General features: G+C 50.3%; 1 protein-coding gene across 1 annotated transcript in view; it reads left to right on the top strand.

Annotated features, from left to right (window-relative positions):
• Positions 1-19,494, top strand: part of LOC119968048 — a 57,692-nt gene that overhangs the window by 28,047 nt on the left and 10,151 nt on the right. The window contains exons 4-5 of the mRNA XM_038801146.1: positions 4,558-4,593; positions 15,309-15,614. Coding sequence (XP_038657074.1) covers positions 4,558-4,593; positions 15,309-15,614 — 342 coding nt within the window. The remainder of the gene's footprint in view (positions 1-4,557; positions 4,594-15,308; positions 15,615-19,494) is intronic.

The raw sequence follows: 19,494 nt of genomic DNA on the forward strand, positions 1-19,494 counted from the left end.
CAGGCAGTGCCCAGTGGGGTCTGATTGGCAGGCAGTGCCCAGTGGGGTCTGATTGGTAGGCAGTGACAGGTGGTCTCTGATTGGCCGGCAATGACCAGTGGGGTCTGATTGGCAGGCAGAGACAGTGAGGTCTGATTGGCAGGCACTGATTAGTGGGGTCTGATTGGTAGGCAGTAACTAGTGGGGTCTGATTGGCAGGCAGTGATTAGTGTGGTGTGATTTTCAGGCAGATAGTGGGGTCTGATTGGCAGGCAGTGACCAGTGGGGTCTGATTGGCTGACAGTGACCAGTGGGGTCTGATTGGCAGGCAGTGACCAGTCGGGTCTGATTGGCAGGCAGCGATAGTGGGGTCTGATTGGCCGGCAGGGACCTGTGAGGTCTGATTGGCAGGCATTGATAGTGTGGTCTGATTGGCAGGCAGCAACTAGTGGGATCTCATTGGCAGGCAGTGACCCGTGGGGTCTGATTGGCAGGCAGTGTTAGTGGGGTCTGATTGGCAGACAGTGACCTGCGGGGTCTGATTGGCAGGCAGTGACCAGTAAGGACTGATTGGTACGCAGTGACCAGTGTGGTCTGATTGGTAGGCAGTGGCCAGTAAGGACTGATTGGTAGGCAGTGACCAGTGAGGTCTGATTGGCAGGCACTGATTAGTGGGGTCTGATTGGTAGGCAGTAACTAGTGGGGTCTGATTGGCAGGCAGTGATTAGTGTGGTGTGATTTTCAGGCAGATAGTGGGGTCTGATTGGCAGGCAGTGACCAGTGGGGTCTGATTGGCTGACAGTGACCAGTGGGGTCTGATTGGCAGGCAGTGACCAGTCGGGTCTGATTGGCAGGCAGCGATAGTGGGGTCTGATTGGCCGGCAGGGACCTGTGAGGTCTGATTGGCAGGCATTGATAGTGTGGTCTGATTGGCAGGCAGCAACTAGTGGGATCTCATTGGCAGGCAGTGACCCGTGGGGTCTGATTGGCAGGCAGTGTTAGTGGGGTCTGATTGGCAGACAGTGACCTGCGGGGTCTGATTGGCAGGCAGTGACCAGTAAGGACTGATTGGTACGCAGTGACCAGTGTGGTCTGATTGGTAGGCAGTGGCCAGTGAGGACTGATTGGTAGGCAGTGACCAGTGTGGTGTGATTGGCAGGCAGTGACCAGTGGTGTCTGATTGGCAGACAGTGTTAGTGGGGTCTGATTGGCAGGCAGTGTTAGTGGGGTCTGATTGGCAGGCAGTGACCTGTGGGGTCTGATTGGCAGGCAGTGTCCAGTTGGGTCTGATTGGCAGGCAGTGACCTGTGGGGTCTGATTGGCAGGCAGTGTCCAGTTGGGTCTGATTGGCAGGCAGTGACAGGTGGTATCTGATTGGCAGGCAGTGACCAGTGGTATCTGATTGGCAGGCAGTGGCCAGTGGGGTCTGCTTGGTAGGCAGTGACCAATGGGGTCTGATTGGCGGGCAGTGATAGTGGGGTCTGATTGGCAGGCAGTGTCCAGTGGGGTCTGATTGGCAGGGAGTGCCCAGTGGGGTCTGATTGGCAGGCAGTGGTCCGTGGAGTCTGATTGGCAGGCAGTGACACGTGGCATCTGATTGCCAGGCAGTGACAGGTGGTATCTGATTGGCAGGCAGTGACAGGTGGTATCTGATTGGCAGGCACTGATTAGTGGCGTCTGATTGGCAGGCAGTGACAGGTGGTATCTGATTGGCCGGCAATGACCAGTGTGGTCTGATTGGCAGGCAGTGATAGTGGGTCTGATTGGCAGGCAGTGTCCAGTGGGGTCTGATTGTCAGGCAGTGCCCAGTGGGGTCTGATGGGCAGGCAGTGATAGCGGTGGCTGCTTGCAGGCAGAGACAGTGGGGTCTGATTGGCAGGCAGAGAGTGGTGTCTGATTGGCAGGCAGATAGTGGGGTCTGATTGGCAGGCAGTGGCCAGTCGGGTCTGATTGGCAGACAGCAACTAGTGGGGTCTGATTGGCAGGCAGTGACCAGTGGGGTCTGATTTGCAGGCAGATAGTGAGGTCTGATTGGCGGACAGTAACTCATGGGGTCTGATTGGCAGGCAGTGATTAGTGTTGTCTGACTGGCAGGCAGATAGTGGGATCTGATTGGCAGGCAGTGTCCAGTGGAATCTGATTGGCAGCAGTGCCCAGTGGGGTCTGATTGGCAGGCAGTGCCCAGTGGGGTCTGATTGGCAGGCAGTGACTAGTGGGATCTGATTGGCAGGCTGTGATAGTGGGATCTGATTGGCAGGCAGTGTCCAGTGGGGTCTGATTGGCAGACAGTGACCTGTGGGGTCTGATTGGCAGGCAGTGACCAGTTGGGTCTGATGAGCAGACAGTGATAGTGGGGTCCTGATTGGCTGGCAGCGAGAGTCTGGCCTGATTGGCAGGCAGTGATAGTGGAGTCTGATTGGCACGCAGTGACCAGCGGGATCTGATTGGCAGGCAGTGCCCAGTGGGGTCTGATTGGCAGGCAGTGTCCAGTGGGGTCTGATTGGCAGGCAGTGGCCACTGATGTCTGGTTGGCAGGCAGTTGTTGTGGGTTCTTATTGGCAGGCAGTGACCAATGGGGTCTGATTGGCAGGCAGTGACCAGTGGGGTCTGATTGGCGGGCAGTATCTTTTGGGGTCTGATTGGCGGGCAGTGCCCAGTGGGGTCTGATTGGCAGGCAGTAACTTGTGGGGTCTGATTGGCAGTCAGTGACCAATTGGGTCTGATTGGCAGGCAGTGACTAGTCGGTTAATTTAGGTACCTGTTTTGGGACCGCAACTTTTCACATTATATATGAATGATTTGGACGAGGGAACTAAATGCATTATATCCAAGTTTGCCGATGATACAAAATAAGAAAGCAGAATATTATTTGACTAGGTGTAAATTGAGAGGCGGATACACAGTGAGACATTGGTGTCCTCGTGCATCAGTCGCTGAAAGTAAGCGTGCAGGTACTGCAGGTAGTAAAGAAGGCAAATGGTATGTTGCCCTTCATAGCGAGAAGGTTTGAGTATCGGAATGGAGATGTTTCACTGCAATTGTATAGGGCATTGGTGAGCCCACACCTGGAGTATTGTGTTCAGTCTTGGCGCCCATATCTCAGGAAGGATGTCCTTGCTATGGAGGGAGAGCAGCGAAGGTTTACCAGGCCGATTCCTGGGATGGTGGGACTGTCATATGAGGGGAGACTAAGTCGGTTAGGATTATATTCATTTGAGTTTAGAAGAGTGAGAGGGGATCTCATAGAAACTTACACAATTATTATTTTCAATTAATTTAGATTACCCCCCAATTCATTTTTTCCAATTAAGGGACAATATAACATGACCAATCCACTTACACCTTTGGGTTGTGGGGGCAAACTCACGCAAACACGGGGAGAATGTGCAAATTCCGCACGGACTGTGATACAGAGCCGGGATCGGACCTGGGATCTCGGCGCCGTGAGACAGCAGTGCTAACCATTGCACCACCGTGCTATCCAGAAGCACGGTAGCCTAATGGTTAGCACAGTTGCTTCACCAGTCCAGTGTCCCAGCTTCGATTCCCGGCTTTGATCACTGTCTGTGTGGAGTCTGCACATCCTCCCCGTGTGTGTGCGTGGGTTTCCTCCGGGTGCTCCAGTTTCCTCCCACAGTCCAAAGATGTGCAGGTTAGGTGGATTGGCCGTGTTAAATTGTCCCTTAGTGCCCAAACGTGGTGAAGTGGGGGTTACTGGGTTACAGGGGTAGGGTAGATATGTGAGCTTGAGTAGGTGCTCTTTCCAAGGGCCGTTGCAGACTCGATGGGCCGAATGGCCTCCTTCTGCACTGTACATTCTGTAATTCTATGATGCCCACAAACTTACAAAATTCTAACCGGATTCGACGGGGTAGATTCAGAAAGAAAGTTCCCGATGGTGGGGGAGTCCAGAACTAGGTGTCATGGTTTGAGGATAAGGGGCAAATCTTTTCGGACTGAGGTGAGGAGAAATTTCTTCACCCAGAGAGTGGGGAATCTGTGGAATTCACTACCACAGAAAGTAGTTGAGAGTAAAACGTTGTGTAATTTCAAGGAGGATTTAGATACAGCTCTTGGGGCTAAAGGGATTGAGGGATGTGGGGGGAGGCGGGATCAGGGTGTTGAACGTGATGATCAGCCACGATCATCCTGCTTCTGTTATCTATGTTTGTTTCACTGTGTGAATGGGGGTTGAATATAAATGGCAATCTTTTGCTTCAAATACTGCGAATGCAGTTTGCATTGAACAACATTGGAGAGAACGGTGAGCTGACAGCAGAAGCCTTGTTATTGGGCGGGTCTGTCGCGCTGGATCGAACTTGGATCTAAATCACTGAAGACCACCTGGTCAAGCGAGTCCTCCCATCAATGGTGAAAGCAGACGGGCCACGTGGAACTGCTCCCCCACCCCCGCTGCAGACTGAAATCTTGGCCAATGATGCTGGGATGCAGACCCTACGTTGCTCCGTACAGTTTCACGTGCCTCCGGGAATCGGCAGACCGCCCACCCGCCCCAGCAATAGGAAACTGCGGCCTAGGTTTTGGGATTTGATGTTGTGTCTTTGTTTTTTTTTTCAGTGCCTGCCGGGTTAGAGAGTGTCCAGGAGCTGGAAGGTGAGTGTCTGGATTGAACACAGTCTACTGTGGCCCCTCCACGTCCAGCCGAGAAGGCGGAATCTCTGCAGGGGAGTGGGCAGTGACAACCAGAGGAACATAAGACATAGGAGCAGAATTAGGCCACTTGGCCCATCGAGTCTGCTCCACCATTCAATCATGGCTGATATGTTTCTCATCACCATTCTTCTGCCTTCTCCCCATAATCCTTATCCCCTTATTAATCAAGAACCTATCTATATCTCTGTCTCAAAGACACTCAGTGATTTGGCCTCCACAGCCTTCTGCGGCAAAGAGTTCCACAGATTCACCACCCTCTGGCTGAAGAAATTCCTCCTCATCTCTGTTATAAAGGATCGTCCCTTTCGTCTGAGATAGTGTCCTCTGGTTCTAGTTTTTCCTACAACTGGAAACGTCCTCTCCATATCCACTCTATCTAGGCCTCGCAGTATACTGTAAGTTTCAATAAGATCCCCCCCTCATCCTTCTAAACTCCAACGAGTGCAGACTTAGATTCCTTAAATCTTCCTCATACGACAAGTTCTTCATTTCAGGAATCATCCTTGTGAACCTCCCCTGGGCCCTTTCCAAGGCCAGCACATCCTTCCTTAGATACGGGGCCCAATTCTTCTCACAATACTCCAAATGGGGTCTGACCAGTGCCTTATACAGCCTCAGCAGTACATCCCTGCTCTTCTATTCTAGGCCTCTCGACGTGAATGCTAACATTGCATTTGCCTTCCTAACTGCCGACAGAACCTGCACGTTAACCTTAAGAGAAGGACTCCCAAGTCCCTTTGTGCTTCTGATTTCCTCAGCATCTTCCCATTTAGAAAATAGTCTGTGCTTAAATTCCTCCTTTCAAAGTGCATAACCTCACACTTTTCCACTTTTTATTCGATCTACCACTTCATTGCCCGCTCTCCTAGCTTGTCCGAGTTCTTCTGCAGCCCCCTTGCTTCCTCAATACTACCTGCCCCTCTACAGATCTTTGTATCATCTGCAAACTTAACAGTGCCTTCAGTTCCTTCGTCCAGATCATTAATGTATATTGTGAAAAGTTGTGGTCCCAGCACCGACCCCTGAGGCACACCACGAGTCACCGGCTGCCATCCTGAAAAAGACTTTCATCCCCACTCTCTACCTTCTGCCAGTCAGCCAATCCTCTATCCATGCCAGGATCTTACCCTGAACACCATGGGCTCTGAACCTATTTCACAGTCTCCTATGCGGCACCTTGTCAAAGACCTTCTGGAAATCTAAATAAATCACGTCCACTGGTTCTCCTTTGTCTAAATTCCTTGTTACTTCCTCAAATAACTCTAACAGATTTGTCAGACACGACCTCCCTTTGACAAAGCCGTGCTGACTCAGTCCTATTTTACCATGCAATTCCAAGTACTCCGCGATCACATCTTTAATAACAGACTCTAAAATCTTACCAATGACCAAAGTCAGGCTAACCAGCCTATAATTTCCCGTCTTCTGCCTCCCTCCCTTCTTAAACAGGGGTGTTACATTAGCCGCTTTCCAGTCCTCTGGGTCCCTTCCTGCCTCCAGTGATTCCTGAAAGATCATCACCAATGTCTCCACAATCTCCTCAACTATCTCTTTTAGAACCCTGGGGTGTAGTCCATCCGGTCCAGGTGATTTATCCACCTTCAGACCTTTTAGTTTTCCCGGAACTTCTCAGTGATGGCCACGCCCCTTAGGTGTCGATGGTCAATAATGGGCAGCACGAAGCACAGTGTTTAACACTGTTGCTTCACAGCTCCAGGGTTCCATGTTCGATCCCCGGCTTGGGTCACTGTCTGTGCGGAGTCTGCACGTTCTCCCCGTGTGTGCGTGGGTTTCCTCCGGGTGCTCTGGTTTCCTCCCACAGTCTAAAAACGTGCAGCTTAGGTGGATTGGCCAGGCTAACTTGCCCCTTGGTGACCAAAAAGGTTAGTTGGGGTTACTGGGTTACGGGGATAGGGTGTGGGCTTAAATAGAGTGCTCTTTACAAAGGCTGGTGCAGACCCGATGGGGCAAATGGCCTCCATCTGTACTAGAAATTATGTGATTCTAAGAACTGCAGCAACACCAGGACAATATCCTGGCTTGGGCTGACAAGTGGCAAGTTTCCTTTGCGCCATACAAGTGCCAGGCAATGACCACCTCCCACAGCAGAGTATATAGCCACCGCCCCTTGACATTCAATGGCATGGCCATCGCTGAATCCACCACAATCAACATCCTGGTGGTTACCATGGAAACTGAAATGGACCGCGTGGATTGGCCGTGATAAATTGCCCTTTGGTGTCTAAAAGGTTAGGTCGTGTTAGTGGGTTACAGGGATAGGCTGGTGGTGTGGGCTTAAGCTGGGAGCTCTTTCCAAGGGCCAGCATAGACATGATGGGCCGAAAAGCCTCCTTCTGCACTGTAAATTCTATGATACCTGGCACAAAGGAAGATGATTGTGGTGGTTGGAGGTCAATCATCTCAGCTCCAGGACATCATTGCAGGAGTTCCTCAGGGTCGTGTCCTCGGCCCCAACCATCTTCAGCTGCTTCATCAATGACGTCCCTTCCCTAAGGTCAGAAGTGAGGATGTTTGCGGATGACTGCACAATGCTCAGCACCATTCGCGACTCCTCTGATAATGAATCCTGTCCTGGGATCATCCGACTCCATTCCCAAACCAGCTTGCTATGACGCTTCCGGATTATCCCGACGGAGATATGCCCGATATTGCATCTTCCCATTGAAATCTGGAGACGCAGACATCTGGTGGAGGATTCTTTGGTCCGCCGCCCACCTTATTCAGGGAGGAGTGCACTCGCCGGAAACGGGATCATGCATCCCGGGAGCCGGTCAAAGGGGTTTCCCATTGTGGCCAGCCCACACCATCGGGGAAAATAGTGGGCGTGAAACGGAGCATCCCACCGATGGAGAATTCCGTAACTGGGGTCTCAGACATTGGCTTCAACATGTCAGCCGCCTGCAGCCGATCCAACTCCACCGCATCCAAGTTGCAGATGGCATTCACCAGTGAGGGGTGGACGCTGGCTAACCCGGTACATCAGCTCCACCGCCCTTGACTACAACTGAAGAGAGTCAGATGTCCCTCACCTTCTCCTCCTTCTCGGCCATCTTTGCACTGTGACGAGGAGGAATCTAATGTCCCGTATGGACTTAGAGATTCCCTCTGGTCTGTGTCATAAGAACATAAGAACTAGGAGCAGGAGTAGGCCATCTGGCCCCTCGAGCCTGCTCCACCATTCAATTAGATCATGGCTGATCTTTTGTGGACTCAGCTCCACTTTCCGGCCCGAACACCATAACCCTTAATCCCTTTATTCTTCAAAAAACTATCTATCTTTACCTTAAAAACATGTAATGAAGGAGCCTCAATTGCTTCACTGGGCAAGGAATTCCATAGATTCACAACCCTTTGGGTGAAGAAGTTCCTTCTAAACTCAGTCCTAAATCTACTTCCCCTTATTTTGAGGCTATGCCCCCTAGTTCTGCTTTCACCCGCCAGTGGAAACAACCTGCCCGCATCTATCCTATCTATTCCCTTCATAATTTTAAATGTTTCTATAAGATCCCCCCTCATCCTTCTAAATTCCAATGAGTACAGTCCCAGTCTACGCAACCTCTCCTCGTAATCCAACCCCTTCAGCTCTGGGATTAACCTAGTGAATCTCCTCTGCACACCCTCTAGTGCCAGTACGTCCTTTCTCAAGTAAGGAGACCAAAACTGAACACAATACTCCAGGTGTGGCCTCACTAACACCTTATACAATTGCAACATAACCTCCAAGTCTTAAACTCCATCACTCTAGAAATGAAGGACAAAATTCCATTTGCCTTCTTAATCACCCGTTACATCTGTAAACCAACTTCCTGTGACTCATGCACTAGCACACCCAAGTCTCTCTGAACAGCGGCATGCTTTAATATTTTATCGTTTAAATAATAATCCCGTTTGCTGTTATTCCTACCAAAATGGATAACCTCACATTTGTCAACATTGTATTCCACTTGCCAGACCCTAGCCCATTCACTTAACCTATCCAAATCCCTCTGCAGACTTCCAGTATCCTCTGCACTTTTCGATTTACCACTCATCTTAGTGTCATCTGCAAAATTGGACACATTGCCCTTGGTACCCAGCTCCAAATCATCTATGTAAATTGTGAACAATTGTGGGCCCAACACGGATCCCTGAGGGACACCACTAGCTACTGATTGCCAAACAGAGAAACACCCATTAATCCCCACTCTTTCCTTTCTATTAATTAACCAATCCTCTATCTATGCTACTACTTTACCCTTAATGCCATGCAAAGTCAAAAGATGTGCGGGTTAGGTGGATTGGCTATGCTAAATTGCCCGTAGTGTCCTAAAAAGTAAGGTTAAGGGGGGGGGTGGGGGTTGTTGGGTTACGGGTATAGGGTGGATACGTGGGTTTGAGTAGGGTGATCATTGCTTGGCACAACATCGAGGGCCGAAGGGCCTGTTCTGTGCTGTACTGTTCTATGTTCTATCTTTATCTTATGCAGCAACGTTTTGTGTGGCACCTTGTCAAAGGTTTTCTGGAAATCTAGATATACCACATCCATTGGCTCCCCGTTATCCACTGCACTGGTAATGTCCTCAAAAAATTCCATTAAATTAGTTAGGCACGACATGCTCTTTATGAACCCATGCTGCGTCTGCCCAATGGGACAATTTCTATCCAGATGCCTCGCTATTTCCTCCTTGATGATAGATTCCAGCATCTTCCCTGCTTCCGAAGTTAAGCTCACTGACCTATAATTTCCTGCTCTCTGCCTACCTCCTTTTTTTAAACAGTGGTTTCACGTTTGCAAATATCCAATCCACCGGGACCACCCCAAAGTCGAGTGAATTTTGGTAAATTATCATTAGTGCATCTGCAATTTCCCTAGCCATCTCTTTTAGCACTCTGGGATGCATTCCATCAGGGCCAGGAGACTTGTCTACCTTTAGCCCCATTAGCTTGCCCATGACTACCTCCTTAGTGATAACAATCCTCTCAAGGTCCTCACCTGTCATCCTCATTACTATCAGTCGCTGGCATGTTATTTGTGTCTTCCACTGTGAAGAACGACCCAAAAAACCTGTTTAGTTCCTCAGCCATTTCCTCATCTCCCATTATTAATACTCCCTTCTCGTCCTCTAAAGGACCAATATTTATCTTAGCCACTCTTTTTTGTTTTATATATTTGTAAAAACTTTTACTGTCTATTTTTATATTCTGAGCAAGTTTACTCTCATACCCTATCTTACTTTTCTTTATAGCTTTTTTAGTAGCTTTCTGTTACCCCCTAAATATTTCCCTGTGCTCTCGTCTCCCACCAATCTTTGCCACTTTATATGCTTTTTCCTTCAATTTGATACTCTCTTATTTCCTTAGATATCCACGGTCGATTTTTCCTCTTTCTACCGTCCTTCCTTTTTGTTGGTATAAACCTTTGCTGAGCACTGTGAAAAATCGCTTGGAAGGTTCTCTACTGTTCCTCAACTGTTCCTCCATAAAGTCTTTGCTCCCAGTCTACCTTAGCTAGTTCTTCCCTCATCCCATTTCAATCTACTTTGTCTAAACACAAAACACTAGTATTTGATTTTACTTTCTCACCCTCCATCTGTATTTTAAATTCCACCATATTGTGATCGCTCCTTCCGAGAGGATCCCTAACTATGAGATCATGAATCAATCCTGTCTCATTACACAGGACAAGAACTAGGACCCATTGTTCCCTCGTAGGTTCCATTACATACTGTTCTAGGAAACTATCGTGGATATATTCTATAAACTCCTCCTCAAGGTTGCTTTGACCGACCTGGTTAAACCAATCGACATGTTGATTAAAATCCCCCATGATAACTGCTGTACCATTTCTACATGCATCAGTTATTTCTTTGCTTGTGTCCTTATTTTACTACCTTCCAACTTACTGCATCGGTTCCCATCCTCCTGCCACATTAGTTTAGACCCTCCCTAACAGCTCTCGCAACCCCCCCCCCCCCCCCCCCCTCCCCCCCCTCCCCCCCCCCCCCTCGGATAGCGGTTCCAATCCTGCCCGGGTGCAGACCATCCGGTTTGTACTTGTCCCACCTCCCCCAGAGCCGGTCCCAATGCCCCAGGAAATTGAATCCCTCCCTCTTGCACCATCTCTCGAGCCACGCATTCATCCTATCTATCCTGACATTCCTACTCTGACTAGCTCGTGGCACTGGTAGCAATCCTGAGACTACTACCTTTGAGGTCCTACATTTTTGTTTAACTCCTAACTCCCTGAAATCCGCTTGTAGGACCTCATCCCGTTTTTTACCTATACCGTTGGTGCCTATGTGCACCTCGACAGCTGGCTGTTCACCCTCCCCCCCCCCCCAGAATGTCCTGCAGCCGCTCCGAGACATCCTTGACCCTTGCTCCAGGTAGGCAACATACCATCCTGGAGTCTCGATTGCGTCCACAGAACGGCCTGTCTATTCCCCTTACGATCGAGTCCCCTATCACTATAGCCCTGCCATTTTTCTTCCTGCCCTGCTGTGCAGCAGAGCCAGCCACGGTGCCATGAACCTGGCTATTGCTGCCTTCCCCTGGTTAGCCATCTCCCTCAACAGTATCCAAAGCGGTATATCTGTTTTGCAGGGAGATGACCGCAGGGGACACCTGCACTGCCTTCCTACTCTTCCTCGGTCTTTTGGTCACACATGTTCTATCTCCCTCAGTAAGTTTCACATGTGACGGAGAACGAGCTCCCCTGCTGAGTGGTGGGGAACTCTGTGAACCATTGAATAAAAGGTCAATAAGGCCCCAACCGCAGAACAAACGCAGGAGGGTGAGGCAGATTGTGTAAATGCCGTCAATAGATCAAAATTATTTCCTAGCTTTGGATCTTATTAAAGCCTTGTTCTCCCCTTAGCATGTTTCCTCCTTGGGATGAATTTCTGTTGTGCCTCCTGAATAAACCCCGAAAACTCCTGCCATTGCTGTTCCACTGTCTTCCATGCTCGGCTCCTTCTCCAATCAACTCCGGCCAGCTCCTCCCTCATGTCTTTGTAGTTACCCTTATTTAAATGTAATACCGTCACATCTGATTGCAGCTTCTCCCTCTCAAACTGCAGAGTAAATTCTATCATATCGTGGTCACTGCTCAATAAGGGTTCCTTCACCTAAGGTTCCCTAATCAAGACACCCCCCCCCCCCACCCCCCCCCCCCACCCCGAGGTCGAACCAACTCAGAGAGACAGACCATGACCATGACGAGCGTGTGGGCCTGATGTGGTCGGGTGAGGCGGGGGAGGGGATGTTGTACTGGTGAGGGGGGGGGGGTGGGCTGTGGTCTGGTGAGGGGAGGTAGTGAGTGGGGGGTGAGGGAGAGGGAAGAGGGGGAGGGGGAGGGGGTGAGCAAGGGGGGATGGGGATGGGGAGTGTGAAGGAGATGAGGAGGATGAAGGGGGATGAGGGAGGGCCGAGGGGAGGGGTGGGGTAAGCAGTGAGGGGGTAAAGGGAAGAGGGAGAGGAGGGAGAGGGGAGGGGGAACTGTGGGCAAGGTGATGGGATTGTGGGGTGTGTGGGCCTGGTGAGGTGGTGTGTCGGGTTGTGGAGGGGTAAGTGGGGTGAGGGGGGAGAGGGGGGTGTGGGTCTGGTGATGGGAGAGGGGGGGCTATGAGCCTGGTGAGGAGGGGGTTGGGGGCTGTGGGCCTGATGAAGAGGGATGAGGGGAGGCTGTGGGTGTGTGATGGGGGATTAGGGGGGCTGTGAGTGTGCTTAGGGGGGCTCTGGGTCTGATAAGGGGGGAGGGGTGCTGTGAACAGGCTGGGGAAGGGGCTGAATGGGGCATCCTCCTGTTCCTGTGTAACAGGCTATAGAATGGGCTGAATGGGGCCTCCTACTGTTCCTGTGTAACAGTCTGGTAAAGGCCCTGAATGAAGCCTCCTGTTCCTGTGTAACGGGCTGGAGAAGGGGCTGAATGGGGCCTCCTCCTGTTCCTGTGTAACAGGCTGGAGAAGGGGCTGATTGGAGCCTCCTCCTGTTTCTGTGTAACAGGCTGGAGAAGGGGCTGAATGGGGCCTCCTCCTGTTCCTGTGTAACAGGCTGGAGAAGGGGCTGAATGGGGCCTCCTCCTGTTTCTGTGTAACAGGCTGGAGAAGGGGCTGAATGGGGCCTCCTCCTGTTCCTGTGTAACAGGCTGGAGAAGGGGCTGATTGGAGCCTCCTGTTCCTGTGTACCAGGCTGGAGAAGGGGCTGAATGGGCCTCCTGTTTCTGTGTAACAGGCTGGAGAAGGGGCTGAATGGGGCCTCCTCCTGTTCCTGTGTAACAGGCTGGAGAAGGGGCTGAATGGGGCCTCCTGTTCCTGTGTAACAGGCTGGAGAAGGGGCTGAATGGGGCCTCCTCCTGTTCCTGTGTAACAAGCTGGAGAAGGGGCTGAATGGGACCTCCTGTTCCTGTGTAACAGGCTGGAGAAGTGGCTGAATGGGGCCTCCTGTTCCTGTGTAACAGGCTGGAGAAGGGGCTGAATGGGGCCTCCTCCTGTTCCTGTGTAACAGGCTGGAGAAGGGGCTGAATGGGGCCTCCTGTTCCTGTGTAACAGGCTGGAGAAGGGGCTGATTGGAGCCTCCTCCTGTTTCTGTGTAACAGGCTGGAGAAGGGGCTGAATGGGGCCTCCTCCTGTTCCTGTGTAACAGGCTGGAGAAGGGGCTGAATGGGGCCTCCTCCTGTTCCTGTGTAACAGGCTGGAGAAGGGGCTGAATGGGGCCTCCTGTTCCTGTGTAACAGGCTGGAGAAGGGGCTGAATGGGGCCTCCTCCTGTTCCTGTGTAACAGGCTGGAGAACGGGCTGAATGGGACCTCCTGTTCCTGTGTAACAGGCTGGAGAAGTGGCTGAATGGGGCCTCCTGTTCCTGTGTAACAGGCTGGAGAAGGGGCTGAATGGGGCCTCCTCCTGTTCCTGTGTAACAGGCTGGAGAAGGGGCTGAATGGGGCCTCCTGTTCCTGTGTAACAGGCTGGAGAAGGGGCTGAATGGGGCTTCCTGTTCCTGTGTAACAGGCTGGAGAAGGGGCTGAATGGGGCCTCCTGTTCCTGTGTAACAGGCTGGAGAAGGAGCTGAATGGAGCCTCCTGTCCCTCTGTAACAGGCTGGAGAAGGGGCTGAATGGGGACTCCTGTTCCTGTGTAACAGGCTGGAGAAGGGGCTGAATGGGGCCTCCTCCTGTTCCTGTGTAACAGGCTGGAGAAGGGGCTGAATGGGGCCTCCTGTTCCAGTGTAACAGGCTGGAGAAGGGGCTGAATGGGGTCTCCTGTTCCTGTGTAACAGGCTGGAGAAGGGGCTGAATGGGGCCTCCTGTTCCTGTGTAACAGGCTGGAGAAGGGGCTGAATGGGGCCTCCTGTTCCTGTGTAACAGGCTGGAGAAGGGGCTGAATGGGGCCTCCTCCTGTTCCTGTGTAACAGGCTGGAGAAGGGGCTGAATGGGGCCTCCTCCTGTTCCTGTGTAACAGGCTGGAGAAGGGGCTGAATGGGGCCTCCTGTTCCAGTGTAACAGGCTGGAGAAGGGGCTGAATGGGGTCTCCTGTTCCTGTGTAACAGGCTGGAGAAGGGGCTGAATGGGGCCTCCTGTTCCTGTGTAACAGGCTGGAGAAGGGGCTGAATGGGGCCTCCTGTTCCTGTGTAACAGGCTGGAGAAGGGGCTGAATGGGGCCTCCTCCTGTTCCTGTGTAACAGGCTGGAGAAGGGGCTGAATGGGGCCTCCTGTTCCTGTGTAACAGGCTGGAGAAAGGGCTGAATGGGGCCTCCTGATCCTGTGTAACAGGCTGGAGAAGGGGCTGAATGGGGCCTCCTGTTCCTGTGTAACAGGCTGGAGAAGGGGCTGAATATTGCCTCCTTCTGTTCCTTGGTAACAGGCTGGATAAGGGCCTGAATGGGGCCTCTTTCTGCTAATGGGGCTGTTTAGCTCACTGGGCTAAATCGCTGTCTTTTAAAGCCAACCAAACCATGCGAGCCGCACGGATCTAATCCCGTAACAGCTTCCCAGGACAGGCACCCGAAGGTGGCGACTTGGGGCTTTTCACAGTAACTTCATTTGAAGCCTAATGTGGCAATAAGCGATTATTATTTATAGGGCTAAATCGCTGCTTTGAAAGCAGACCAACGCAGGCCAGGAGGACGGTTTGATTCCCGTAACAGGCGCCTGAATGTGGCGACTATGTGCTTTTCACAGTAACTTCATTGAAGCCTGCTCAATAGGTGATTTTCGTTTCATCAGCATGTTTCATGACCAAGAAGGACTATTTTAGTGATTTTAACAATGCATTTCCTCAGTACGGACACCTGGAGTCTCGTCCTGGATTATGATGCTCAAATCATAGAGTATATACTTCTACCTCCGACAGTGCTGCGCTCCCTCAGTATTGGCACTGGGTGGGGGGGGGGGGGCGGCCTGGGTTATGATGCTCAAATCCTAGAGTATATACATCTACCTCCGACAGCGCTCTCTCAGTACTGGCACCGGGGGGAGGTTATAGGGTGAACATTAGCCTTGACTATGGAGATTGATCCTGTGGTCTGGTATACAAAGCTGCTACCCACGTTGTAGTCGCTAGCCGTTCTGGTCACTGGACAAGGCTGTTATTATATCCAGGCTTTTGGAATGTGTGATTTACTTTCTATTTTTTCACTGACGCCTGTCTTTTGAATATTCCAGAGCTTGCAGTGGGACCTGGCATCGCTGCAGACAGATGGTCTGGTCTCTACATCAAGGGAGAGTCAGTCGGGGTGTACTGCTCTTCTCATGGCCTGCCCAGAGGGGGCATCTTCTACCTGTGTAAGGTCGGGGAGGTGACCTGCTTAACCCCTAAGAGGGGTTCGAATTCGAGCGACGGTGCCAGGTTCACCCTGACCAATGTCAGCGTGAATGTCTCTGGGATGTATGTCTGCATTTACCAGATGTGGAGAAGTGGGACATTCACCAACGCAACTGGACGTGAAACTGTGAACATTAATGTCACGGGTAAGTGAGGCAATCAACAAACTAATGATGGAAATGGGGTGAAAAATGTAAGTCTGTCTACCTTTGCGCTCACAATTCTTTTGGGACATTTCTCAACCTCCACTATTCCCCAAAAACCCACTCTAGGGCAACAGCCCCCGTAAAGTGGTTTTTTTTGGAGGGGGCGTGCATTCTAAATCATTCACTCTTCAATTCCATCATGGTGTGCGGGTGTCTATGGGTAGACCAGCATTTAGCTGACCATCCCGAATCGATAACCCCTAATCTCTTGAGAAGGTGGTGGTGAGCTGCCTTCTTGAGCTGCTGCAGTCCCTCAGGTGTAGGTACACCCACTGTGCTGTCAGGGAAGGAGTTCCAGGATGTTTCCCCGTCCACAGCGAAGGAACAGGATATTTATGCACGTCTGAGTGGCAAGGCCACACAAGAGGCAATAGGTAATTCCTGGCTCGCTAAGCTCATTGAGTCTGTTAAAAAAAAAGTCATAAAGCCTGACCATATTCCTTTTGTTTGCACGGAAGGCTGTTGCGAATGAGACCATGTTGCCCCAGCCAGAATTGATGAGACACATTGCGAGCAATCAAACTCCAGGGCAACGCTTCATCCAATTGGAGAGCACGTGCCAACCAATCTTTTTCTCCTGTGGCCTAATTTGTTGTGATCCTCCGAAATTTGGCATTCTTGGTGTCTGTCCTGATGTGGGCGTGAGAAAAATCCTCAGCAACATGTCTCTCTTTTCAGCGACAGTCAGTTTCTGTGGTGTCCAGACGACTGAGATGGGAGTTGATGGAGGTGGTGAAATCATGCTGTGGCTGATTGATGGTGTCAGGCAGAGTGGTTTGGACACAGGAGCTCGGGAGATGATCAGAGGGCTCCAGCCTAAAATGATTTGGAAAAGAAGTAACTCAACATGAGGGAACATATTTATTTTTACACAAGTGGTTCGGGGTCAGGGTTAGGGTTCGGGATTATGGCTAGTATTCGGATCTGCATTGGGTTATGATTAGGGTTGGGAATTAGGGTTATGCTTAAGGTGGGCGGCAGGGTAGCACCGTGGTTAGCACTGATGTTTCACAGCTCCAGGGGTCCCAGGTTCGATTCCCGACTTGGGTCACTGTCTGTGCGGAGTCTGCACGTTCTCCCCGTGTCTGCGTGGGTTTCCTCCGGCAAGTCCCGAAAGACGTGATGTTAGGTGAATTGGACATTCTGAATTCTCGTTCTGTGTACCCGAACAGGCGCCGGAATGTGGCGGCTAGGGGGATTTTCACACTAACTTGATTGTAGTGTTAATATAAGCCAACTTGTGACAATAATAAAGATTATTATTAAAGATTATCATTAAGGCTAGGGTTAGGATCTGCATTGGGGTTAGGGTTGTAGTTAGACTGGGGATCAGGTGCGTATTCATGTTGCTTTTAAGGTTAGGGTTAGAATCTGGAGCTTGGGATAGAATTAGAGCTAGGGTTAATTTTGTTTTGATCTAAGAGTTACGTTAGGTCATGGTTAGAATTTGGTTGAGGATCTGGGGTGCGTATGAAGAACAAAGAACAAAGACAATTACAGCACAGGAACAGGCCCTTCGGCCCTCCCAGCCTGCGCCGATCCAGATCCTTTCTATAAACCTGTCTCCTAAAGATCACTCTTTGGGTTAGTTTGGTTTTCATAGAGTCATAGATGTTTACAGCAGGTAAATGGCCCTTCGGCCCAGCTTCTTCATGCTACCCAGTTTTTACCACTAAACTAGTCCCAATTCTCCACATTTGGCCCATTTCCCTCTATACCCAGCTTTCCCATATAACTGACTAAATGCTTTTTAAAGGACAAAATTGTACCCGCCTCTACTACTGCTTCTGGCAGCTCGTTCCAGACACTCGCCACCCTCTGTGTGAAACAATTGCCCCTCTGGACCCTATTTTATCTCTCCCCCCTCACCTTAAACCCATGCCCTCTAGTTCTAGACTCCCCTACCTGTGGGAAAAGATGTTGACTATCTACCTTATCTATGCCCCTCATTATTTTATAGACCTCTATAAGATCAGTCCTAAGCCTCCTACGCTCCAGGGAAAAATGTCCTAGTCTAGCTCATCACTCAGACCGTCAAGTCCTGGTAGCATCCTCGTATATATCTTCTGCTCTCTTTCTAGTTTAACGATATCCTTCCAATAATAAGGTGACCAGAATTGAACACAGTATACCATGTGTGGTCTTACCAAAGTCTTGTACAACTTCAGCAAGACGTCCCAACTCCTGTATTCAATATTCTGACCAATAAAACCCAGCATGCTGAATGCCCTCTTCACCACCCTGTCCACCTGCGACTCCAAGGGGATGTGACCCTGTACCCCTAGATCTCTTTGTTATATAACCCTCCCCAACTCCCTACCATTAACTGAGTAGGTCCTGACCTGATTTGATCGACCAAAATACATCACCTCCCATTTATCCAAATTAAACTCCATCTGTCATTAATCAGCCCACTGGTCCAATTGGTCAAGATCCTGTTGCAACCTTATATAACCTTCTTCACTATCCATTATGCCAACAATATTGGTGTCATCTACAAACGTACTAACCATGGATCCTACGTTCTCATTCAAATTATTGATACAAATAATAAACTGGGGTTAGGTTTCGAGATAAGGTTGGGGTTAGAATTAATGATGTTGTAAGGGCTCGGGGTCTGGGTTAGTTTGAGTATTAATATTTGGGTTGAGGTTAGGTACTGTTATGATCGCTAAGCTAGCGCTCCATCAATTCCAGCCCCACTTGACCTGGAGTTGCAACGCACTTAAAACTGATAAATAATTCTGAGAAAAACTCCCAAAGGCTGCCCATTATCTACAGTTAACGGGCTTGTAAATTTCAACACAATTAGGTTTAACAACAGTAACTATAATTAAATATGCAGCAAATCCAACAGGTTAACCATTAACTAAATCCTAAACTCCCTCCCCTCACAATTAAAATCACCCCATCCTCTACAGACACACACACACACACACACAAGGCAGACAAACACAGAGGGGAGAAGAGGGGTGAAAAAATTATCAGTAAAGTAAACACATGGGTCTTAGTTTCAGATGGTTGTTTGCGGCTCACCTTCCTTCAGTCCAGGTCTCCAGTTGGAGATTTCTGTTTCCAGTTTGCAATGGTTTTCACTGGAGGGTCATTCACGTCTCTGCGGCTTCAGAAAAACAGCAGCGTTTCGGGACAGAAAACAAGCTCCTTCCATCTGAGTGCACAGCTTCCCTTGGCTCTCTGAAACCCGTATCCCACGCAGACAGATCCAATCACTGCCTCTTACTGGATACAATACGGCCTGTTAACCAATCCATAGGTTACTTGCCGACCACTGGAGCCAGGTCGCACCAATCGTTCAGTTGTCGAAAAGTCTGGGTTCTGCTTCGGAGGATAGCGCAGTGTGTTTTGTAACTTGTGAAATCCTCACTTTCCCTATTCCGAGTAAAGGTAGATATGTCCATGAAGCATCCATGGATCAAAATAATAATAGTAAAATGAAAGAAAGGGGGGGGTAATGGAATCAACAGGAAGAAGCCTTACATTAGGGTTAGGGGTCGGGGTCAGGATTGTTTTCAGGATTTGAGTTAAGGTTTCATTTGGGATTAGGGTGGGTTTGGGGTTACGGTCGGGTTTGGGGTTAGGGTCACGTTTGGGGTTAGGGCCGGGTTTGGGGTTAGGGTCGGGTTTGGGGTTAGGGTCGCGTTTGGGGTTAGTGTCGGGATTGGGGTTAGGGTCGTGTTGGGGTTAGGGTCGGGTTTGGAGTTAGGGTCACGTTTGGGGTTAGTGTCGGGTTTGGGGTTAGGGTCGCGTTTGGGGTTCGGTTCGGGTTTGGGGTTCGGTTCGGGTTTGGGGTTACGGTCGG

Source organism: Scyliorhinus canicula, chromosome 6 (assembly GCF_902713615.1).
Source record: "Scyliorhinus canicula chromosome 6, sScyCan1.1, whole genome shotgun sequence".
In the NCBI taxonomy this organism is placed as follows: Eukaryota; Metazoa; Chordata; class Chondrichthyes; order Carcharhiniformes; family Scyliorhinidae; genus Scyliorhinus; species Scyliorhinus canicula.